The sequence below is a fragment of the Ammospiza caudacuta genome, chromosome 8, assembly GCF_027887145.1.
Source record: "Ammospiza caudacuta isolate bAmmCau1 chromosome 8, bAmmCau1.pri, whole genome shotgun sequence".
NCBI lineage: Eukaryota > Metazoa > Chordata > Aves > Passeriformes > Passerellidae > Ammospiza > Ammospiza caudacuta.
The window spans coordinates 11,279,002-11,304,302 of NC_080600.1; the positions used below are offsets into that span (position 1 = coordinate 11,279,002).

General features: G+C 34.8%; 1 protein-coding gene across 4 annotated transcripts in view; it reads right to left on the bottom strand.

Annotated features, from left to right (window-relative positions):
* The window catches only part of NCKAP1 (NCK associated protein 1), a 53,583-nt gene that overhangs the window by 7,913 nt on the left and 20,369 nt on the right, over positions 1-25,301 (bottom strand). For 2 of the 4 annotated variants that reach the window (XM_058809834.1, XM_058809832.1), the window contains 26 exons: positions 23,998-24,084; positions 23,744-23,800; positions 22,627-22,769; positions 22,450-22,540; positions 20,279-20,416; positions 19,578-19,626; positions 18,938-19,094; positions 18,295-18,351; positions 17,670-17,766; positions 17,303-17,409; positions 16,101-16,233; positions 14,739-14,820; positions 14,285-14,343; positions 13,558-13,703; positions 12,914-13,046; positions 11,142-11,261; positions 10,744-10,883; positions 9,913-10,044; positions 7,412-7,630; positions 6,800-6,930; positions 6,354-6,451; positions 5,233-5,326; positions 4,534-4,616; positions 3,988-4,068; positions 3,058-3,151; positions 1,403-1,519 (listed from right to left, as the gene is read on the bottom strand). In XM_058809834.1, coding sequence (XP_058665817.1) covers positions 1,403-1,519; positions 3,058-3,151; positions 3,988-4,068; positions 4,534-4,616; positions 5,233-5,326; positions 6,354-6,451; positions 6,800-6,930; positions 7,412-7,630; positions 9,913-10,044; positions 10,744-10,883; positions 11,142-11,261; positions 12,914-13,046; positions 13,558-13,703; positions 14,285-14,343; positions 14,739-14,820; positions 16,101-16,233; positions 17,303-17,409; positions 17,670-17,766; positions 18,295-18,351; positions 18,938-19,094; positions 19,578-19,626; positions 20,279-20,416; positions 22,450-22,540; positions 22,627-22,769; positions 23,744-23,800; positions 23,998-24,084 — 2,845 coding nt within the window. Of the gene's footprint in view, positions 1-1,402; positions 1,520-3,057; positions 3,152-3,987; positions 4,069-4,533; positions 4,617-5,232; positions 5,327-6,353; positions 6,452-6,799; positions 6,931-7,411; positions 7,631-9,912; positions 10,045-10,743; positions 10,884-11,141; positions 11,262-12,913; positions 13,047-13,557; positions 13,704-14,284; positions 14,344-14,738; positions 14,821-16,100; positions 16,234-17,302; positions 17,410-17,669; positions 17,767-18,294; positions 18,352-18,937; positions 19,095-19,577; positions 19,627-20,278; positions 20,417-22,449; positions 22,541-22,626; positions 22,770-23,743; positions 23,801-23,997; positions 24,091-25,301 lie in introns of all 4 variants that reach the window. The other 2 variants (XM_058809831.1, XM_058809833.1) reach the window with 1 other exon arrangement.

Below are 25,301 nucleotides of genomic sequence, written 5' to 3' on the forward strand. Positions count from 1 at the left end.
AGACAGCCAACCTGATAATCTTCAAACAAGGAAGTTTCTACCCATGCACCTCATCAATTACATTAGATATTGCCTGCTCTCACCTATATTCCAAGATTTTTATTCAAGTATCATGACTTGGAAAAAGTTTGCCAAGAGCAACAGAAATAGTACAGGAGCACAAATAACAGAAAACAGGTTACAGATTGCTCTCCCCATTCATCAGAAAAACCTTTTAACTTTAAAATTCTCTGATTTTCAAAGCATTATTCAAGTTCTACTCATACATCAGATTTATCTAACATTTTCCACAACTGGAGATGTCTATGCTATCTGTTTTAAAATGCAACTAGAGTCAACAGATCCCTAATAATTCAAAACTGAAGAAAAGGCTGATTAATCCCATGTAAAACAACAATCCTGTGTCTCTAAAAAACATGATTTACATACTACATTCAGTGACACAGAAAGCCTTCAAAATTTTTTCTATCTTCCTGGCACTTTAATATTCAGAACCCAGTTTACACTTACTTTGTGAGTTACAATTTTTGAGCATATTAAAAATAATGCAAGTTTCAAAACTAATTAAAGAAAACATGCATCCCAGTGAATGGAAGCAGTATAAACATGGTCTTTATGTGAGTCATGTTACACATCACAAAGGAAACAGCTTGAAGAGCCAAAAGGTGACTTTTGAGTGTGTTTGAACAGTACTGCCTTTTTTCAACTTAAAAAGAGAAAGAAAACTGTGGATTACGTGCAAAGAATTTTGTTGAGGCAAAGATTATTTTTTCTTAAATAATAAAGCTGAACTATTGTGTAGGAAATAATTCTGTTCACCCCTTACACCTTCCAGATTCTGTTTCCAAAATTTTATGCTTGGCAGTATGAACACAGCACATAAAATATATAAAGGACACCTTGTGTGACTGGCCCAAGGCCAATGTAAAGATTATGAAAACATTAATACTTAGTAGAATATTTTATATTAAATAGTGTCACTCTCATTAATGCAGAATGTGTGCTTGAATGATTCCATGTTAGGACAAGATTGCCCCCTGCAGTGTCTGAACTATTCTGAAAATTTCAAGTACCAAACTAATTTTTCACAGAAAGTCATCTCAGACAAGAGTTAAGTAAATGTTTTTTAAAGTACTTTCAGAAAAACTTGCCTGAATTAAGCCTAACTGCTTTTTTAATTTGTTCACTATAATCAAATATAAAATTAAATATAAATATATATAATAAAATATAATTTTCTATATAAAATATGTTTATATATAAATATAAACATATATATAATATATACAAATATAAAATTAAATATAGTTAAATTAAATATTAAAGGTGAATGTATTCAAGACACTTCCAGAACCACTTGAAGACAGCATTCCCAGCAAATACTGAGCTGACTCTACATTACCTTCAATGGCAGGGCTGTACTGAGACATCACATTGCTAGCCAAAGTGGGCAAGGACACAGCCACGAAGACCATTAGAAGGCAAGCAATTTTATATTCTTCTTCTGGACTAATGTTTTCTAAAAAACAAAAATAAGAAAGTTCTTTAATTAAAGAAATAATCTTGAAATATTTCCTTTCAGCTGCAGGCAGATTAGAACATAAATTGTTTGATCAAATTGAAATTTAAAGCAAAATCCAACAAAGTCAATGTTTGTATTGTGAAAAGAGGAATATTAATGTCAATTTTGCCAAAAGAAACAGAGCAGAGCTGCAAAATGTCCAGTCTGTTATCCAGGAAAAGAAAAAGAAGCCACTGCCATGCTATTACTTCTCATGATTTAGTTAGTAAGCCTTTAATATGATGAACACAATAGTGATCTTTTCATGCTGGTATAAATCCAGTTATTGCTGTAAGCTAGGAAGAACTTCTCTTGCATCTCCCTTTGGCAAAAGACAGAAGGTGATGGTGCGCTCATGTCAATTTGTGCTTACAAAAATGGCAGCATTATCACCCATTAGCCTAAGATCAGTTTTTAAAAAGTCAGCAATTACTGACATGCAGAATTTATGTCTATGAAAAGTGAATAAAAGCAAAATATTTCAAATTCCAAAGGTAGCAATCAAAATACAAGATCATAAACCATTATGAGAATATACAGAAATTCTCTTTGTTGACCTAGCTTAAACATTTCATAGCTGTACCACAATGAAAACAATCTATTTAACATGGCATTTTAGATACCAGATATCTAACAATAGTATACTTTTGTATGTTATACATATAATGTATATAGAACAAATACACTTTGGGTTGCTTTTTTTTTCTATGTGCACAAAGAAATTGTGCTTGGGACTTAAATTCAAATATTGAAAAGTATTTTCCCCTCTCAAAATAACTACAATTGAAGTAAGAACAAACAACTTATATACCATTTTAAATATTCATGGTCTCATTCTAACATCAACTATCCAGAGCACATCAGGAGGAAAAAAAGTCATGAAATGCTCAGTAAGGAAGATAGGAAAAAAGCTGAAGACCATCAAAAAACACTCAGGAGTCTTAATTCATGTCTTTGAACATGCCAGAGTAAACAAAACTGAAAAGCTTACACAGCAGTGCCTTAAAGCAACAAAGAGGAAGCGTGATAAATGTAAATTCTCTAACATGTTTATTTTACTGTTTTCCCTTGTAAAGTTCATGTTAACACTTGTAGGGCACACTGGCAACAAAATACTGTGAAATTCACAAGCTGCATTCAGCTCCTAATGCTCACTTAGCTGACAGATTTGTCACACATCTGTGCAACAGAACTGATCGAGCTGTTCACAAGACACTCTTATTGTCATTGTTGAATTACAGCAGTGTTCACCATTAAATTCCCTCTACATCTACCTGGTATCCTTTTCTAGGTCAGCACATCCATTCATGCATATTTGAAGAGATTCTCAAGCTAACACCAACAAACAGCAGGCACAAGTAATTAATCCTCTTATGCCCTTTATAAAGTTGATTGAAGGAAAACAAAGGAGTCAAGATACACAAGTTTCCACCCAGCACTTTAAACAGTTCTTTTCTCTTTTTAACATTTTTATTTTTGAAGTTGGAACTTGTTACCTGATTTTTGGGAAGACAGTGCTACTACCAAGGCTGGATCAATCTCACAAGGCAATCCAGCAGCTGATGACAGTTCATATACATTCATTGCCACCTGAGGACCAGAAGAAAGACAACACTGAAGGCTTTCATGTCAAGATGATGAAGCAAGTTTTTGCTGTCATGCTTAAAATGAGTTTGAGGCACTAAGGAATTTCAGAGATTTGGCAAATGTTAGACAGAGACTGTAGATTTTGTTTGTTTCTAACCTCCACTGAGCAGCTGTGTCTGTACTTTGTGAACCAGATGGTAATTTTGCTGTGTCAAGCCAAACAAAACTCATATACTTTCCCACATTACCTCCAAAGCAACACCCTGACTTCCAATTAGCTGTTTCTACATCTTTCTCTCATGTTCAAAAGAAACTGACATATTTTCTCTACCAGATCTAAAGCATCAGCCAACATCTACAAATACAGCATTTATAAACAAGTATTTCATACAGTGGGTTTACAAAAAAATTCAATTTAAGTTAAAAATCAGACTTGTCACTATTACATGCACAGAACTCCAACCACCCAGACAGTGTTGAAATATTTTGTTTTACCAGCTGTACTGCTCACAGTGTGGAGCAGCTCAGCACTCTTCCCCTTGTCTTGTTTTAACACTTGATAAATTTTGTTCTTAAGTCTATCAAAGTTCTCAAATGTGATCACAGGCAGAGAGAGACTTGTACTTATTCTATCAGTTGGTTGTGATTTTTTCCCTAGAACATTAAGAAGCTGCAGATCCACATTTACTAAGCTCTTAGAGGGGGGAAAATGGGAGAAAAAAAAAGAAAAAGAGTGTTTTTTGTGTCTGGATGTTCAACACTAAACATGAAAGTCTTGTTGCTTACGTATTTTCAGTTAACTCCAAAACTACTCTACCAGCCTTTCAGCCAAACATTACCTTCATGTCAGTCTCTCTTGGAATGTGATCTTTGAAGTCCTCAATGGAACTTACAAGGAAAGGAATGTGGTAGGATAAGACCTAAGAGACACAAATATGCACAAAATGAGAAAAATTGCTTCCCATGTTAATTATGAGTTAGACACTACCATTATTTTACTGGGCTTATTTTCCTTTTTAATGGGTTTTACTTTACACATTTAAATTTGTTTGTAGATTTAACACATTAAAGCCTAATAAGAGTTTGCAATGAAGGAGAGAAATAAAAGGCTTTAAAATGAGTAAACACAGAAAACATGATCTAAACTAAATTTGATGTTTTAATGCAACAGTTCTCCGAACAGTACTCAAAAAACAGATTCCCTCACCCCAAGTTGCAATTCCAAGTTCAGTTACAACTGAGTATTGCCATTTTACCCACATGTCATCAACCTTTTAAGATGACAATGTTTTAAGCATTCCTGAACAGTTAGGTTCAAATATCCTACCATTCCATTAAGTTAAACACAATGAAAATGATTCAGAACATATTCAGTTCTTTCTTACATCTCTAAGTGCTTCCTGCGCCAACGACCGAAAAGACAAGATAACACCAATAATTGTCATTCTCTTCAAAACACTGTCAACAGCTGAAAAGAGAACAATGGACAAAATGTTGAAGTTTAAAAGATCAGTTTTTTAAATAAGAGAAAAAAAATATTACACAAAATATTGAAAGCAACACGGTACTGAAACAAAGCCTTTCCTTAAAAGAGCCAAAATAAGCAGTGCTAAAGCAGGTTTTTATAGCTGAATCCACAACGGGATTTTCAGTAGAAGACTATCACAATTACCACTTCCTGGAATGAAACCTAGTATACACAGCTGGCAGTCCTGGATTCTAGCACTGTTCTGTGCTTTCTTGAGGACAAAAATGCTTCTTTACTGTAATTATTTTTTGTTTCACATTAAGCTATGTATCAGGCTTCCACATTAATGCCGCTACAGCTAGGTATTATCATCCCTGAAATGATGCTCAAAATTCATCACTAATATTGTGCCTGTGCACTAAATAACACTGAAATCTCACTTTGTACATGAGAAGACTGGAAAAGTTCAAAATGATCCCTCAGTTTATATGAGGTCATGTACATTTTGCTGCTTATGGATATTCAATACAGAGAAATTAATTTTTCCCATTTTCTTTACAAAGACAAATATAGAAAATATCTGTGTATCTTTAGTAGGATCTTGTTAGATACTCACATGATAATCTTTTAAAGAGTGCTGCCATCTGGTCTGGCTTGTCAAAGCTGGTCCTCATTTGTGTTAAAACTTCAACATTCTCCACCACAAGTTTCTATAAAGAAGCAAAGATCCATGTCAGCTTTAGATTTCAGCATGTCAGCTGCATAAATGCCTGATTTAGTACATTTCAACTTGGCAGAAAAACAACTAACCCCAGGGAATACAGATGTATCCACTGTGTTCTTAATGGGACTCCAACATCAATATCATGATCAGTCACTACTATACACAAAAGCAAGCTCTGAATCAAAAAGCAGAGGATTTAGATACCCCTAAGAATATGATTTTTGTATTGAGCAATGTGTACCACATCTTAAAGTAAAGGAATTTAACTCTGTGAAAATCAGACAATAGGTCCTTATGCCACTCAGCTTTTTAGAAGAAAAGTATACATATTATAAAAAAATATAAATTCAAAAAGTCATCAATTCTTTTGGATTGCTGTTTTCACTGATTATGCTGAAATTTAATGTTGGTAAAACTGAAAAATGGGATCAAGAGTGGAAGTTGACTGTGAAACCTTGATGCTATTTACTTGAAATTTTCTTCTTTCTATAATATGAGAATGCAAAGACATAGTTCCAAGTCCCAACACCTTAGCCTGAAACAGTTAAACTCAAGTGCAGTAGTTTTCATTTCAGTTTGGCCAAAAGAAAAGAAAATATGTCTGTTTCTAATTTTTAACAGCTCTCATATATGCAACTTGTAAGATTAGAGTACATGTAATAACTTTCCTGAAATATTCTCCAAATATTTAACAGATTAAAATTTAAATTTGAGATTGCATAATCACATCTCTAAAATGTCAGATCCAAATTTCCTGTTAGCTGAGGAACTTAGGCTGTGCCAAGCTGTATTTTTAAACTCTCTTCAAGCAAAAAATAGAGCGCTTATTCTTATAAAAATATTTTTGCAGTCTCAATGCTAAGCACCCTATTTCAGAAAGGGAAAAGTGATTATGTAGAGGACAATCAACAGCTAAGAAAATGCAGATCTCTTGTGTTCTTCTGAACATTGAAGTTCCTTCTGTTTAAAGAAGACTTCAATTAATGTTCCCACCCACCAGCTTCCAAGGTTACCTTAAGCTCAGCAACCTGTGAAGAGATGTGCCACATCAGACTTTCACTCAAGAACTTCATGCCATATGGTCCCAGAAGTTCAGAAAGGGCTCTCATTTCTGAGAAATAAAAGAAATTCTTCTATTTCCAATATTCCATCTTCACTTATTTGCAGCCCAATATTTTACTCGAAAGCATAATTTTAAAGACAAGAATTTGTATGGTAGTAAACTGACACACATCTCTTTAGCTTAAATGCAATGCTACTTTGAGCAAAAACAGGAAAAGTGAGACAAGAGGCAGCATGAATAAAAAGTACTTAAAATACTACTGAAGGATAACAACTGTTAACTCTAAGAGTTAGTTGTTATTTCAGCAACAGTTGCTCTGACAGTTGCTGTTATTCCAATTACTCAAGCAATACAATAACTGTCCTTCACAAATATAGTATAAACATCAAAGTTTACCTGATATATCAGAGTATTCCTCAGCATTGAATGTCAATTCATTTTCTGTAGGCAAATTCACAAATGCTTTCATAGCTGGGAAATAGGCTATGTGACCATTGCTAACCTGCCGTAGCAAAGTCTCCAAATACCTTATCAGAAAAGAGAAATGTTTTAGATGAAAAGGCACATCTTCATGGATACTCTATGCAGATGAAATGTCACACAGCTGTGTGACAAGGGACAGCAAAGCCCATACACCAAAGCTTTATTTTCATAGTTCAACTGATTTTACTCTATGTCTCGTCCCTATAAAAAGTATAAGTTTGCCAACAGGCAAATTTCAAGCTGCTTTTAACAGGTAGAGACAAAGGTAAACCTATGATGTTGGAAACTTAAGAAAATTTAAAATAACTCCACTCTATATCTCATCCCTATAATAAGTATAAGGAGTTTGCCAACAGGCAAATTTCAAGCTGCTTTTAACAGGTACAGAGACAAACAAACATATGATGTTGGAAACTTAAGAAAAATTAATGTAACTCCACTTCTCCAAGTCTAGATTCTTCATTAAACAACAGCAACAATAAAAATCTCTAAAAAATGTATAACAAGCATTGATGCAATACTTACCAATTTGTGTAGAGACTGGTAATGGTTGGCTCACCATGGCTATCTAAATGCTGGGTTTGCTGAAGCAGAACGTTGTTAAACACTCGTGTAATGTCAATTTGTACATAATTTTCTATTGACTGCAGGACTGTCATATAGGCTCTGACACTGGTCAACAGCTCTGAAGGCTTTGCAATCTCTTGTGTTGCTTGATTATACATTGTCATTCCAACAATTGACCTTTTGGAAACAAAGGGATAAGAAGAAAAAAAATTAATTTCTTAGTAAAATTCAACAAAGATGCAATTATAAAGACGATTTTATGTCCACAGATTTTCATAGAATGGCCTGGGTTGGAAGGGACCTTAAAGACCAGCCAGTTTGACCCCTCCTGGGTCACCTTCCACTAGATCAGGTTGCTCAAGAGCTCCATCCAACCTGGTCTGAAACACTTTAAAGCACGGAAAATATTCACTTTACTTGAATACTTCGCAAATCCTCAAGTATAAAACTCTCATCAATGCACATGCTACATCCAAACTTTTAAAAACAGTTTTGGATTCCAAAGACAACTATATCTGTGGTTCCAGTAAAAATTTAATGAGACTAATACTCACCAAGCCCTTTTTAAATTAAGTTTTTTCCCCCTTATAAGCAACCCACACTGTACAAGGCTTATGTAACAACTACTTCAACAAATAAATTAATTTTTTTGAAGTCTTTTAGAACTTCTTGGAGATGCAAGAGCAATCATGTATTGAAGTGTTCAAAGCATATTAACATAAAAATTATTTGACCAAAGCTGCTGTTATAGTTTGAAATATCTTTTAAAAAACAACATAGCTATAGTATAGTATGAATTGAAAAATATATCCAATATATACATGAAGTAAATAAACAGAAATCCTATTATGAAAAATACATCCCCCTTCAGCTAACACAGTCTGATTTCTGTCTTTAATCGAGGAACCAAGAAACTGCAGGACATACTTTAATTTGCTCAAATTCTCACTATAAATAAAACCAGGTTTCTAATAACAGACATTCATAGGATAGCTTTCAAGCTAGAGTAGAACTGTATATTGCATTTTAACATACATGGACATGGACCTTACCCAGTATGTCACTGGAACCAGGTCCTCAAGCAAACTGTGCCAGGGGACCCTTAAAAGCAGTCTTAGTAAACAAATACCTGTTGTAGTGTTTATTTTCAATTTGTAATGGTCTTAGACTTCTAAGAGCCAAGCTTTTAAGTAATACGTACTTTTCAAAGACAGAACAGCAATTAAAAAAAAAAAAAAAAGAAATTGGTAGATAGTATCATCACAGGTAAACAGGATGAGTTACTCTGGAGAAGAACACATTATTTAGAGTAACTTTTTTGTTGTTGTTAAGTATTTTCAACAGTTTGCTTCTGAAGTAGTCTCTTATTTAAAAAAAAAAATTCAAAATTGATACAATAACAAGATTAAGTGGCATAATAATAAGCTCCAGTCCAAGCACACATGACACAGAGGAGGTTAAAACAGTAAAGAAATCCCAACAGTGAGACACTGACACTGTCATTTAAGGAACATGGCAAGCCTCTGAAATAAATGCCACTTGAAGGTCTGAAAAATAATTATAAACTGTCTATTCTGCTCTGCTTACAAGTTTCTTTCATGAAGCAAAAAAAAGGAAAGCAGTCTGAAAGTAATGTGCCTGGTTGCTTCAGCCCCAATCCAAAAGGCGACCTCCCCAAATCAAAATAAGCACAAGTGACCAACACTGGTCTAAATTCATAAACCTGAAGAGTTGACTTCTTAAAATACCATGAAGTTATCTTCATTTTTATGCCACCTTATCTTACTGATGGAATGCTCCAGTGACCTAATATTATGTCTTAATGATTAAACTGATTAAGCCTTATACCCTGCTTGAAATATATAACCAGTGATCTTTGGTATAAAATAGTAGGATAACTGGCTGGTTAAATATGAAGTCCTCTACAAAAGTTGCCATTTGCCTATTTCTGTAAAAAATTATGGGAAGATCAAAGTTAGAACAGACAGGAATATCAAACACCAACACTTTATTATTAAAAAAAGAAAAGTAACTGCACATATTCTCAGTTGGCTTTGTCAGATCTTGACTTCTGATTTTTAGACTTCCTTTTAGCAAGGCAGTGGACTCAAATACTCAAAATCACTCCAGCACTGTGCAAAAGAATGGTGGGAATACATATCTTAATACATGCCTACAAACAGTCATCACCAGCTCCTACAAAATACACAGGATTGGAAAGGCAGATCTGGCTATTAAACAGATTATATGGACTTCAACACATTTAATTTAAAACAGGAATTGACTATTGTGTATGTCTGCACATGTGACTTATAATCATTTTGCTAGGATTCTACTCATAGGTTTCACAATCCACCCTTAAAACCTAGTTTAATGTAGCAAGTACACAATATTTCCAACATAAACTAGCAAAGGTTTGTCTTGTCTATCAATGCCTCTAACTCTACAATGTTTCTTACTTGGTAAAGCGGATTTCCAGGTGAGATGTCAAATATTCTCTTGGGGTAAACGTGTGCTCCCAAACCACCATGTTTGGTACATAATTGATTGAGAAGCAGAGCTCAGAAAGTGCAGTATGCAGTTTGTCCAGGCTTTAAAAATAGACAAGAAATTAATAAAAATATTTAATGTAACAGAAGTGTATACTATCATGGAAGGCACACGAATGAATAATGCTTCAAAAGCAAGAACAGGTCTAACTCTTTGTTATCATGTTCTGCTTCAAGACACTTTCCTAGCATATTTAAAAACCAATATTTTAGCCAAGAAAACATCCTACAACTGCATACTGATCTGTATTAAATACAGTGATGTGAGATATATTTTTTTAATCTATATATAGATTTCTTTTTACCTCCCCCAAAAAAGAATAGATGTCTAAGTGATTTAGAAGACAGCAAGAACTTCCTGTCCAGGCTGTAATTAAGAGAGCTAAAGCATGGTAGAATCAAAGATGCCACCCACTCCTTGGCCTCACATGCCCACAGTTAATATGACTATTTAAGAAGCCTTGTTACAGCACAGGGGTTCTTTCTGCTCAGGAAAGGAAACAGCCAAGGGGATAAATTCAAGAGACAAAAAATTCTATTACTTATGTAACAGAATTCAGTCTCTCTACAAGCCACAGAAGCATCATAAGCTCACAAACTGCAAAGCTGTCAAACTTACAGCCAATTAAATTTATTCAAACAAATTAAGCAAGAAGCATTCAATATGTAAAACATATTGAAATGCGTGAAACACATTTTGATTTGGGATTCAAGGTGAAAGGAACAGAAGAAACAGCTTACTTTGTCACAACCAATCTGTTTTTCCTCATGCTTTCTACTCCTGGTTTCTCCCTTTCAGGTTCTCCTTTCTTTCCAGTCTGTTTTTTTGACTTCTTGTTCACTGCTTGACTGATGGTTTTGGCACAATGTTTTGGCAACAACTAGTAAACAAAAAGAAACAGCCCCTCCAAATTAAAATCCAGTTTTTTTAGCACATTTCATCACACAAGTAACACATTCTTCCTTTGACACAATTCTAGTATTAAAAATTCCTGCTCAAATCACCTTCAATTTAATAAACAGAAAGTTTACCCGAACACACAGAAAAAAAAGCGAACAGAAAATATCCAGAAAGCTGAATGGAGAAAATCTCAAATTAAAATAAAATAAAAAATGAAAACATACACAACCATCCTCACCTGGTCACTCAGTGTACATTGTTCTGTGCAAATGTCTGTGATGAGATTTCGAGCCTGCTTGGCCATTTCATCCAAGAACATGTTACACAAGGAAAGGCTTCGATCCCCAATGTGATGTCGCTGTTCAAAAGGGAGAAAAGAAAGCAGGATTTTCAGTTTCCCATCAGTCCTACAGAACTGCAGAGAACAGTTCACTAATCATAGAACTAGGATATGGGAAATAATAAACTATTTAGTCCTCAATAGTCTTGACTCCTGGCTGTTTTTTCTTTTTGGAAGCAATCTGAACCATGAAATTTCCAAAGTCACCATTAAAAATATTCTTTGTAAAAAAAGGCCAAAAAAAGTTTGAAGAATAGGTTTTCACATTTAATTTTGGACCAAGTCTGCTTTACTGTGTCAAATATTCCAAGGTCTCTCTGAATGTCCCCTTCATTAGTATGTGCCAATCCCAAGTCTAGGGGGAAAAGAGCATGCAACTCAAGCTATAGAGACAGCAGTGTCCTTCAGATCACTGAAAAAGTCAGTAATAAAGCCCTGCTGCATTAATTTCTGGATTCTATTCCTTTCTCACTGGATCTGCACAAGCACAGCCTCTGTCTTGCTGAAATCCTCCTTTCACCACTGATGTTTATTTTCTATCAGCCACACTATGACAGACTGCATGCAGCACAGCAAAGATTATTTTTCCAAAATTATAATAGTTACTGAGGAATACAATTCAGATATTGAATTTCAAGTTCTGCTGGCTGTGACAAAATGTGCTTGCAGCAGCTGAATGCACAGTAACTAGTGTCCAGTGGACTTTGGCTACTGATTTCCTACTGTTAATATAACTGTTCTCAAAGATGTCTCTTGTCCTGAAGGGTTCAGCTTTCTTGGAAACTTTTTAATGCTTGTCTAGTATAAATAGCATTGTCTGCTATTTAAAGGAAAGCATACAAGGAAAATATCTATATAGATGTATACTGTAATGAAGCTTAGCAGAAAATAATTTTATTTTTAAAGAAGAAAACCCCATATTGTGTATATTACATTAAATCTTACTCAACTAATTGTTTCAGATGAGCACTGTTAGCAATGAAAACAACATTTTCATAAGTACTAGATAACAATGGCCAAGTTAACTCCCAGACTAATTTCAAAGTGAATGGACATACAGGAAATGTACTAAAGGATTTATGCCCTTACAACAAAAATAGAAAGAATTTCCTCAGATTCTAACTGCTTCCTTTAACAAAGAGTCCATTTCTTCAAGCACCACAGTATTTTTTAAATTCTAACTCTAACCAACAAGGCTGCCATTACCCAGTTCTGATCAAAGCAAATGCTTGCATTATACTGTGTATCACTTTTTTTTTCTTACTGAAGAAAACTGTAACAAGTCATATAGAACTCCCAGCTTCCTATTTCCTTCTCCCAGCCATGATTGTATATATCATTTAAGAGGAAAACTGTTGCTTCTAAGTTTAAACAGGCAGAGAGGATTTATTAGCATCTAAGCCTGAAAAGTCATCTAATTTTTGTACCCTAGCTAATCCCTCTTTAAAGCAGAGATCAAAATTCTTTCTCACTTGAGAAAAGGATTTAGAGATTTATGCAGGATTTATGCATCTAACAAGGTATCTACTTGTTTTACCTCCTTTTTAATATTTTTAGCACCCTCCTCCCTCAAATATTAAATTGCCATAACAAACACCTTCTTGCAGTGTTCAGCTCTAGTTCACTCTTTGTTCAATAAGAGATGAAAATAACCAAAATTGAAAAATTACCTCTTCAGGGCACAGTTCATGGGTACAGCTCATAAAGTGAGTGCAAAGCAGTGGGAATGCAATTGAGTATCTGGATTGAGAGGGAAGCTCCAAACACTGCTGAAACATCTTCTCAAAAGCACGACTATAAAAACTGAACAGAATTAATCAGTTATTAACCAGACAATTAAATGCAATATGTATATTTTTTACTGCAAATAAGGGTTACTTCACACAAACTAAATGTAATCATAAACACATTTTTTATACCAAAAAATGATGAAAGTATAGGGAAGTTTTGTTTGTTTTCTACATTCACTTGCTATGCATTTTATTGGCACATCTATTTTACATCATTATTATTACCAGAATAATTTCTTATTCTGATGTTTGCCACATAGGGACTGTAAAACTTGCATTTTTTGACAAGAAGTATTAAGAAAAAATCTGCAAACGATTCCTGATCAATTATATGACTGTCAGAATAAGTCTGACAAATGTTCATAAACATCTTTTTCAAACTAATTCTGCTAGAAACCAGAAATTCCAATTGATTCTTCCACTGGTCTACCTTCCTACAAAGTGTGCTATTTAAAAATCACACTTGCAAGGACAAACCAAACAATAAATAATAAAAAACTTGTACAGTCACTTTAGTAGCATACCAAAAGATAGAAAGGTCTGAGGTTTCCACCAACATCTCCACCAAAGAATCTACCATTTTTGTGTGGAAAATGATTGTGTTCATCATTTTTCCTAGTTCTCTATGGTCTGCAAGGCCAAGTGAAGCTTTAGAAACGCTGGTGTAGGCCTGGAAAGAAAACACAATTTCTGTGTTAAATCTGCAGCAGCTTTTGTGCAAATTCTATTGCTATTGCTCAATATCAGTGTTAAATAATATTTGTGCTATGCATAGGACACCTGGGTATTTAAAGACCAGGCAGGGATTCTTCTCTTTCCACTAGAGCTTAAAAATCAGCAAACTGCCTTTCAGTGAAATCTCTAAAGAACCACTGGATATGGCACTAATTCACAGACAAACTGCTGAACAAATGTATTGGCAAAACACAAATTTGTAATCTCTCCCTCACCAGTGTAGGCACATTGAATCACACCCTGCACACCCACCAAACAGCTCAGCCTCAACACATTCTATTTCTGAACTGTTATAAACACCCCAAGGGATGATTTGCAAAAAGTACCCAAAGCAGACAAAGTTATATCAAAACATAGCAAATTATCTCTTGAAGTATTTGTTTGATTTTAAGAGTAGGTTGTTTTTAGATAGCCTGTCACCCATTTGCAGTGTGAGAGTAACCTAGAACAGCAGTAATCTATGAAACATTTTGGTTTTAAGTTAGTGAAACATCATGTATATTTTCCAATTCTTACCTGCAATCTGAACCAATCTAATCTCATTCCTCTGAAGTCAAACACCTCTCCATCTTCAACTGCATCAGGGAAAAATATAGAACAGAAAACCCTTAGAAAACAATAACAAATTGAGATATACTATATCAGACCTTCTAAAAACCCCAAAGTACTAAAGAGTTATTTGGGTAGTGAACCTCATGTTTTTACCCAGGAATTTTGATCCAGTACAGTGGCAGTAAAAGGAATTAACATATCTACAGGATAATATGTGTAATGTTTTCTGTATTAAAAGGTTGGATTACTACCCAATAGCATCCTTTGAAAAAGGGAGACACCACAAGAAGCAGATACAAAAATGAAAGAGAAACAAGGGAACAAAATCACTTTATCTCCTTCTACTGATTACATGAAACAAAAGTGATTAAACTTTTCAGAGGAATCTGCCAATCTTCCAAAGATCATATAAACTTACCTTGTTTCACACTTAGTGAAGTCATTGTGTTCACAAAAGAGGACATGATGATTGATTCATCTTCTGGGCACACTGAAAGATTCTAAAAGAAATGTTGTGTCTGTTATTATCATTATTACTTTGAACTTGGTTTATGAAATAATGTCAATATCTATGCCCCATTGATCAGCTATATTCTGAAATGTTCAAAAACCTACAAGAGGTAACTTAATCAATGGAATAGTTCAAATAGTGGTATTTAATAGCTTTCACTTTTTAATTGATTGCCTGATTACAAATACTTAGAAAAGATTGCTTCCAAACCAATATCAGCTCAAAATGGGAACGTCTGTCAGTAAATGTAGTTACACTACATTTTCTGTCCTGTCTGCAATGAAAATTGGGTTATTGCAGAGCATAATGGAGCCCACATCAGCATTGCTTTACGTCCAAAAAACCCTTCCCTCAAAACTTTTATTTAAAAAAATTTGAAATTTATTTTACTAAACATTCAAATTTTACAAAATGTAACATAAATCTTTGTAGTTTTACTAAATAGGACCACACTTCTGTTAAGTAATGCCATGCAGAGGTTCTCATAATTCCAGAAAAAACTGATATTGAAACCTAAAGGTTGAAAAAAATTCAAATTACCTCTCAATCACTTGTCTAATCTGGTGCTTGACAGCTGTTATGAATTAATGTCAACTAAAATTCAAGCAAATTTTTCCCCTCATTTCAGCTTGGGCTCCATCTAGTGGGGTCACCAGGAAATAAAACCAAAGCACTTCAGAAAGTTTATAATTTCTTGGTTGGGCTAAATAAGAAAAGATTTCTACACTCCTTCAGTGACAGTACCTGTTCTACAGTCTCTAAACATAACAGTGCTTCATAATATTCATATATGAATACTGCAGTGTATAAATTCATACCACTTGTAATGGTCTGAAGCTGTGTCAGGGGAGGGTTATGTTGGGTATTAGGAAAAGGAAAGGAAAATGTTAGGAAAAGGTTCCTCCCCCAGAGAGTGGTTGGATCCCCAGTGCTTGGGTCACAGCCCTAAGGCTGCCAGACCTCCAGGAGCATTTGGACAATGCTCTCAGGCACAGGGTGGGATTGTTGGGGTGTCCTGAGCAGGGCCAGGAGTTGGACTTTGATGAGCCCTGTGGGTCTCTTCCAATTCTGGATATTCTGTGATTTTATATAAAATCCACATGTTTTTATGTAAGTCTAAATCCCAGAATTAAGCAGTAAGTTCATCTGGTTTACTCCATAGCATTCACCAAACTCCACAAACTGGGATGCACTTTATGATGTAATTTTGGACAAAAAGCCCTTGTTAAAATTTGCACTTGAGAAGGCAGAACCATGATGCTGCCATACCTGCACCAGCTCATTTAAGACCACTGCATCAAAGCCAGAGAGATACTGTACATAATATCTCTGCATCACTGGTCCGTATTTCCGCACGTGTGCCCTGAGCTCCTCCATGTAGAATATCAGCTCAGCTATGTGCCTGGACAAAAAAACAAGGAAAAGCTTAGAAATGTCACTCAAAATATTTTTAAAAATTTCTATCATCCGATTTTCCTCCTATACCTTGCTTTTAAAACAATTATTAATAGCTAATTTCTGTAGGAAAGTATTTGTTACTGTTGTAAAAGGAGCTTACATAGGTAATTTTCTCTGCAAGCTCAAATCTACTCAACAGGACATAAGTTAGCAGGATATCACCATAGTAATCCTCAAAGGTTTGTATAAGTATTCAGTTCTTTTTCTGAATAAGAAGCCCTTCTGTACAGCTCAATTTGCAAAAACATTTTTCTCAAAAAGTAGTTAAACCTGGAAAATACAAGTTTAATAACTACTTTTCTGGTTGGTTTTTTTTTTTTTTTTCCAAGCCATGAGGATGGTGAAATACTAGCACAGGTAGTTTCAGAGAGGCTCTGGAACCTCCATCTTTCATTAACACATAAATCCAGTGAAGAGAATCCAAGATTTTCCCACTCCAGTTCTATAAATGGCCTTGTGATTGTTACTTGTTTAAAATCCTGCAGTCTTTCAGTTCAACCTTGTCCAACAATCTTGAGAAATCTCCTGCCTATTCACACTTGTAAAATCTTGTAATCATATTTCTCATTTTTACCATCTGCTTATGGTGACACTAAAGCTGTATTACATAACTAAAGCTTAGCTGATTTAAAAGACAGTTTTGCTACAAGAGACAATCTACAAATCAACAAATAAATTTTTCTGAAAGTTTTCGTGCCTCCTTCATTGATTTGATCAATGCAAAATCAATGAAGACGTGAAAAAAAACTTTATTTTTGCCTTTTAAAGTTAAAAAACCAAAACTTATATAAAATATTTCTATTTTACGTATGAATTTTCACTGATGTGCTCCAATTTCTAGGACAGTATTTCTAGTTTTCTGTTTGCATGGGACACTTAATATTCCCCAAAAAAATTTCTGAACATTCCCAGCTGCTCCATATAGCCAACCTTTTCTGAGATTCCACTGCCTTCAAATCTATTTTGTCTGTGAAATTCTATTATTGAAGGAACTGCATTAAAAATGTACATACTTATCTATGAAATCATCTGCACTCTTCTTTGGCATATTATCTGCATGACGAAGAAGCCAAATAATTTCATCACGAGCAAAGGATAATGCCATAAATACAAAAAGTGCCTGAAAAACAAAAATTGTTCAAACAATGTTTGTGAACAATTGCTTATCACAATTGTTCACAAGCTTATCAATATACACAACAGCTGAATAGTTTGTGCACTCAAGAGGAAACTAGTCTCTAAAACCCAAGAACTTAAAATCTAAGCAGGTTTCGAAGTGAAGTGAGGAGTTTTTCCCCCCGAAAGAAAATAAAGATTGGATTTACCGTGGAGAAACACACTGGTTTTTGCACAAATGCAAACCAAAAGGGCTGTCATTACCTTGGGACCCAAGAGGCCTGGCTGGTCAGACAGGACAGTGGCAAGTTCCTTGAGTGCAGAACGTAAAAACTTGCGTCTCTCTCTATGCATTGAACCACTGCATCAAAAGAACATACATTATCCACTATGCCAGACACAGAATACCTGATTTGCAAAAGCATTCAAGATCAAGCATAGGCAGATTATATTATACCAACTTCAAAAGGTCAGAATTTTGAAGAATGTGGTTCAAAAAATTGGCATCCTCATCACCAACACCATATATTCTTGAAGCATCAATAAATTTAAAGCCCAAGTTCTCTGCCCCCTCTCCGTGATGTGCATTTGACTACATTAAAACATTTCTGTTTCATCTGCATTCACCTTTTGTAATCAGACAAAACATAACTAATGAATAAACTAAATACTATCATCCTGATAATTTAAAAAATAATCCAGAACTTGGGAAGTTAAATTGGGAATGACATTAAGCAAATCCAGATTTAAAGGAACAATCAGTAAATTATTCATTTGAAAAAGCATGACTAATTCTGCATTTAACAAATTCTGTTTGTAGAATCTTTATAATTTTGCTTTAAGAAAACCAATCCTGAAATCTGTCAGAAGAACTTTTTAAGCCACTTACGCATGTGAAACAGCAGCTTCTTTGCACTCTCTGATGTCATTAATACGCTTGTTGTAGCTGCAAGTAAAAAGCAATCACATGTGGTATAAGAATCAGCAGCACATTTTAGAAAGAGCTGAGTGGGACTTGAGAGGAGCTACAATGTTATTATAGCAAGCAGGATACAGCAGAAAACACACACCAGCTCCTGAGCAGAGCTAAATGCCAAAACTAGATCATCAAACCAAAAATCTACTGAAATGCTCCTGGTGTTTGCTGCTAGAGGCCTCAACTTTGTTTCTGAGTTTTCATATAATGTACTGCAGAAATAGTGGCAGCAAGATGCAATTTTTCAAGCAAACTCCACATCCATAACATAATTTCCCTTCAATAAATTGAGATTTGTGGGTGAGATCATCAATCTTAGAGACTTGTCATTTTAGAGACTGATTCACCAGGCTTTCAGAACTGAGATAAAAAAAGGTGTAGTGGTTATAAAATCAGGCCCCTAAAACTTATGCAGTAAAGAAACAGTCAAGATACCAAGCAAAAATGTTTGTGTACCTAAGCAAAATTTATATGAAACAGAAGTAATTTGTTTGAAAGAGTCCTTCAAAAAATATGGGGTTTTAGCAGAGATGCTGAAAGGAGAACAAAAGCTTACCCTCTTATGTTTACAAACAAATCTTCTGCAGCTTTGTGAATATGGAACACTTCGTCTCGAAACAGAGCCAAGCAAGAGCTGCTTTGAAGTGCAAGTTTCCAAAGATTCAAAGCTGTAGCATCACTATTTAGGATTCCATGGCACAAAATAAATCCAACTTCAAAAGTTCGCATTGATGTAAGTCACAAATCAGATGCACAAAGACAGTGAGAGAACAATGAGATGATTATGCACTTTGTATAAATAGTTTGCATAGATCATTAATAAACTCTTTAATGTACAACATTTTCTAATATAAAAAAATTCCTCCCTCCCCACTTCTAATGGAAGTATTTTTGCAATATTTGTGTGAAATTAATTACTGTATGCTGATGCTACTTGACTACTTTCATCAGAATTACTGAAGCCCTCACTTCCAATCAAAGTCTGGAACAAACTGATGACACACTCTATTGCAGCAGCACATGCTAAATTGTAGCTTCACTGCATATTAGTACAAATGAAATTTAATCAAGCTATTAATTGTAATTAATAGCTGTAATTAACACAGCTGTTATACAGTACAGAAAGCAAGTGGTCTTTTAAATGTTAAACAATTTTTTTAATACAACCCTGAGCTGTTTCAGAATATTTTACTCACATATGATCCATTTTTCCATTGCATCCAGAGATAGGTATTCACATGGCATCTATTAAAAAGAAAGTAATTTGTAGCACACTAGTTATAAGTACTTGTTAGTAAAAAGGAACAAACAAAGCCTTAAATGCTGATCATAGAAGGCCACTGACCACTAACAGTGAGTCAGTGTTTCAGCACTTCAGAAACTGAGGGTTAGAATATTAAGTGAGCTTCCATACCCTCCAACACCTTGAACAAATTTTGACAAATATTTCTTTTCAATAAACATTGTATTTAACAATATTCTAGAATGAAAAGCTTTTGATGTACTAATCACAACCTGACAGCCATTAAAGCTTCAATTTTTTTCAGAAGGACAACCATTCACATCATAGCTGAGGCAGCAAGTGCAAACATAAATTTTAAAGGAAGGACCAGCTCTGATTTCCAGTCTCCTGGCTCACAAACACCTGAGAGGGTACTCAGGATTCCTCTCCTTTACAACTGCAGAAGCTAAATTCTCGTCTTCTGGTCAACAAATTACTGAAGCTGAAGGCACAAGTTAATGTAATAGAAACTTTACTTAATGAGAGAAAACTTTCCCCCTGTTCTAACCAGCATATTTACTTCTCTGATTAAAAGTCACATAGAGGTAATCCAACATTCATTTTACAGAAAACCCTACTTAACTCTCTGACAGAATGTAAATTAAAAGAGCATACTGTGTCAGACTGTGCAGGATTGAGCATTGTGCTGGGGGCACTGATGAGGCTCAGCAGTTGTGCGTTTCTCCACTGGTCAGCTGAGAGATTCCGTCGAGGATAGACCATCTGGAGTGAAATCAGAGCATCTGAAAGGGACTAGAAAGCAGGCTAATGATTAGTGTGAATGGTCAGTACTGTTTCCTCAGCATTATTACTAACAGCCATCAAAACGTTTTACTGAACTAGTTTTGAAATTAAACATAAGGTTAAACCCCATTGCACATAGTTTATTTAACATATAAAAAACTACTCCAGGCTAGAGGAAGGATGCAAAGAAGGAAGAGTTTGATTTCTATTATTTTAGTTAGTTACAAAATTTTGAGTTCAGAATTAGAGGACATGGAAAAAATAAGGCATAAAATAAGGCACAAAAGCCCTCTCATACACAACTGGAAGTTGTTCATTACTTATTCAAGCATCCCAGCTGTTGTGTCAGTGCCTTCCCTGCCACTTCCTTTAGTATGTCTTTCCCCATGGCAGCAAACTATAATTCTTTTGAGCAGATACTGTCCGCAGGAATATCTTTGTAGCAAAGTAAGCTTCTCTGGGAAAGTGTATCCTAAGTCTTTCCCCTGACTTTTTTCTCAATACTGGTCCTTGAATGAATCCTCAGGGAGCCAGACCTGAACAGTGTGAGAGCAGAGGAGGTCACACAGGCAAAAAAAAATACAGTCATCTGCCAAAGCTAAATGTAAAGGACTAAACAACTGCCTGATTTGCTGCAAAGCAGTGGGATTACAGAATGACAAATTCAGTGTGCAGTTCCACAAGAGTGCAGCCCAAGAATGTTTCTGTAGTGCAGCACCTGAAAAGATCCCTGACCCCAATTTATGCTTCTAGCACAGAATAATCACAAGAGCAAAAACTGGACTGAAAGGCATCTTTACAAATGTGTCAATGGAAAGGACTGACCCACTATTAAATACAAGAGTATAAACTAAGATAATACTGAGAAGTAAGGCATGTTTGCTAAAATGTGCATTAGAAAAGATTACTTGTAAATTACATCATTAGCTAAGTGAGTCTTAACAAGACAGGAATTGTGGAAAGTGTAACAACAATAAGATTACAGACAAGCTAGAAGTATTGGAAACTATTTCACTTCAGAGCACTTAGGAAAGTAGCTGGAAAGTTCTGAACTTCTAGTGACAATACTGAAAAGTTTAAGGAAATCAAGAAAAATCTAGAAAGGAAGCTAAAGAAGGAAAAGACAACCTAGTACAAAAGTCCTAAACCTCAAAATAGGTAAAGAAAAACCCAAACCTTAAAAACTTTAGGTAATAACTTAAAGCTACTTCTGAAGATTCCAAAGTAAGTTGTAATTGTTAGGCAAATAATTTGCAAGCACCTAGAAAGTAATGTCTTTATAATTGTTGGTCAGTCCTGATCAGAGAAATTTAGTTTGCTTTGACAGATTAGCAAATCTAGTGAACAAATGGGAAGTGATAAAACAAGATGTACTTTGACTTTGTTGAGACTTCTGTAACTTTTCCAAGGTATTCTTACAGGAAAATACAGCCTAGATAAAACACCGTGGAACTGCAACACAACCAACTGTGTAAGAACAGAAACTTAGAAACATCTGTACAGAAAGAACCAAAGGAATTGAGCTTCTTTAACTCAGTGCAGGCAACTCAGCAAAGTGTCAGCTTTTGAGTACAGGAGCTACTGTTAAAGACACAGTGGTGACCTCCAGGATTCCCAGTTTAAGGACAATCCAAAGCAAAGCCCCTTAGGTTGGAAAACAGAAAATCACATTCATCTAGGATGGCCACAGAGCAAAACAATCAACTTCACAGAAATATTGTGAATCTCTTTAACTTCAAGCTACAAGCTAACACACAACACAAAAGTAACTATTCTCAGATGATCCACAAGTGATTTTTAATAAATATCTAATGCTTAGTGAATAGAATGGCACCTTACTAACAGATCTTAAAATTCCTGTATTTCTGCAGGTTGTGCTTTTTAATAGGTAATCCCCAGGCCTAGACATTCAATGTAAGCAGAAATCTCAGGTAAAATTTATTCCAAATGGCCTTCAATAAAACAAACTCTTGCACATTTACTTTTTATCTATGTTTCTCCCAATTAAGGTTACTGCATGCCTGTGAAAAGTAGTTACATACTTTACTGTGAGGTACAAATTCCTCCATCATTTTCTTTAAAGGATTTTCATAATCCACAATCATCTGGCCAAGGCGTGGATATTCTCTGTCACTAAAAGCAACAACAAACAATTCACTGAGGTGAAGCTGTTACTGTCATTAACATCATGCACATCTTTTATACAATCAGTATTTTACCTTGCTCCATGTGTCATTTCATGGGCATAGTTATACAGTCCAATGATAGCCTTCCTTTCTTCAATTCGGGACAGCAGTATCATTAGAGTTGTGTAGGTTATAATCAAATCTAGATAGTTCTTTGTTAAATCAAAGTTTACAGTCTAGAAATGAAAACCAGTAAATTATCACTTAAAAACTTTTAGAAACAAGCATAACACATTTTTCCTTACATTTCCACCAATTTTTTTAATACAATGGGCTGTCTTTTGAACAAAGTTCTTGTTCTGGTGGCATGTGACTTTCTATAACCTTAATTTATTCATTCAGATTCCCAGAACTGTTTACACTCATGAAAGCAAAACATCCAGATAAATCCTTCCAGGCTTAAATATCACAGATTACCTGACAGACAGGAAAACTTTTCTTGCTTACTAAGCAGTCAGCAGTGCCATGCCTATGAACTGTATTTTAATAAGATCCAAATGTAAAAGACTATCACATATCCCACCTTCCTTGTAACAGAATACACACCTGTTCCTTTTTCATATTATGAATCTAAGTTGGCCAAATTTAAAATAGTGACAAAAAATAACAAGGTGACATTAAGAACATTAAGAAAGTTGAAACCAACAGGAAAAGGTGTTGGGAGATTTTCTTTTGGGTGCTTTTTTTTTCCTGTGTTTGTTTGGTGGTGGGTTTTGCTGTGTTTTTTGGGGGGGTTGGTGATTTTGGTTTAAATATAAGACTTTTAGATGCTTTTGTAGTTGTTTTAGTCAACCCCAAAAATAACTTCCTCACATAGCTTAGGTGGACACAAGTAACAGTCTTTTCTCGTGAGTCTCACAAGGCATAAGTATACAGATGACTAGGAGTTAACTTGCAGATGCAATAAATCAAAAATTACTGAAAATTTTTTATGTTTGGTAACAATACTGTTACTACTGTCCATAAGAATCCTACTGAGAAAGGTCTATCTCTCTATTATAAAAATTAGAAATGTGAACCCTCCCTTGTTTTTATTTCTCTTGCATTTGTAACTGGAGATGTGATATTTCTTGAACTAACAAGAACAAGTCCTTCTCCCCACAGGACTCTGAATATAAACATTATTGAAAGTTTAAACCTAGAAACTTACAATATCAAAGAAGACTTGGCAAACATCAATAGTGTTTAGCAGCTCACAGACATGGTCCTTGAAAAACAAAGGAATAAGTTTAGTTTAGAAAGATATAATTAAATCACGTTACTACGATTAGTGATGGAGCTTCATTTTTTTTATTTGAAAAACAGAGCTTCAAGTTCAGCCATTTCATTATATAGTGTTAATTCACCAATAAAATTACAGAAACCCAATGTGACAGAACAAGTTACACATTTGTAATGCCTTACCTTAAATTCCATAACATCAACAAACGTGAAGTAGTATAATGCCAGGTTCTTCAAAATCTCTGATTTTTCTTTCTGGAGCTGAGCAAGCTGTTGCTACAAGAGAAACATAAACATGCACACTGTTCTTAGAAGATCTTGAGAAGACTGCTGCAAAGTAATACCTGTGAAGCGCAGAGAAACCACCAGGCTATGCAAAGAAGCTGGAACATGGTTTTTCTAAGACTGAGGCTCTGTGTGTGTCAAATACACAGAGTTCTCAGCACTGATCATTTTAACAGCTGCCCACTACATTTTGAAGATAAAAGTTACATTAGTACACATTAGTACCAGAGTCATATTGTTTAGCTCAGCTAGAGATGAAAATGGTAGTCAGGAGAAGTGTTATGTTATCACATACGTATAATTTGCAAAAGCAGAACAGTACATGAGCACAAATCAGTATGCCAAAACCAAAATAATTATGTTACTTGGGGTGGAAGAAAATAAGGTGGCAGGTTACAAACTTTACTACAGAAAAACATTATGCTTTTAAATTCTGAACTTACCAAAAAGAATATCCAGGCAAAGCCACGTTAAGCATGCAAAATAAAATGTAGATACAAACATAAAATACAGTAACGGTTCTTTGACCAGTTCCATATAAACACAATAATACATTCAAACAAAAGCAACAAAATAAAGAAACATAAAAGAAGCCAAACACTAGCATTAGACACTTGTGGATAAAATGGAAGAGGCAAATGTGAATACAAAGGTAAAATAACTCACATGGATTTATTTTTATATATATTTTAAACAGAATGAAATACTATTTATTTTTAAAGATTTTCTGAAGGAACAAGATTGATCACTTAGACAATTAAGAACACAAAAAAGCAGCTGTTAGTGAACAGCCATTATGTTTATCTGTGTATGACAGTCTCACAGCACTGCAAGTATCCAAATATTTAACTGGCAATATCCAGCTACAAGTTACATCTCCTTCCTGATACAGGAATTGAAATGAGTTAAAGCACAGGAACAATAGGAAAAGGTGTCCTCCAAAAATCTGCAAGATTTTAAATTAAAGATGATCAAGTTAAATAACATCTTTTTCTCAACAAAAGCAATCAATTATAGGACAGATTAAAAAATTGCTTCAAATTGATTAGCTTATTTTCATGAGAGGTTAGACCTGAGTATGCTTCTTCAGCTCACTCTCTTTTATAAAGCTGTGCTCTGTATTATCAGTTTTATTAAAGCATCAAAATTCTTCTCAATTCATAGAACAAACTGCCTGGTTCACAAATGTGAGATAAGTTTCA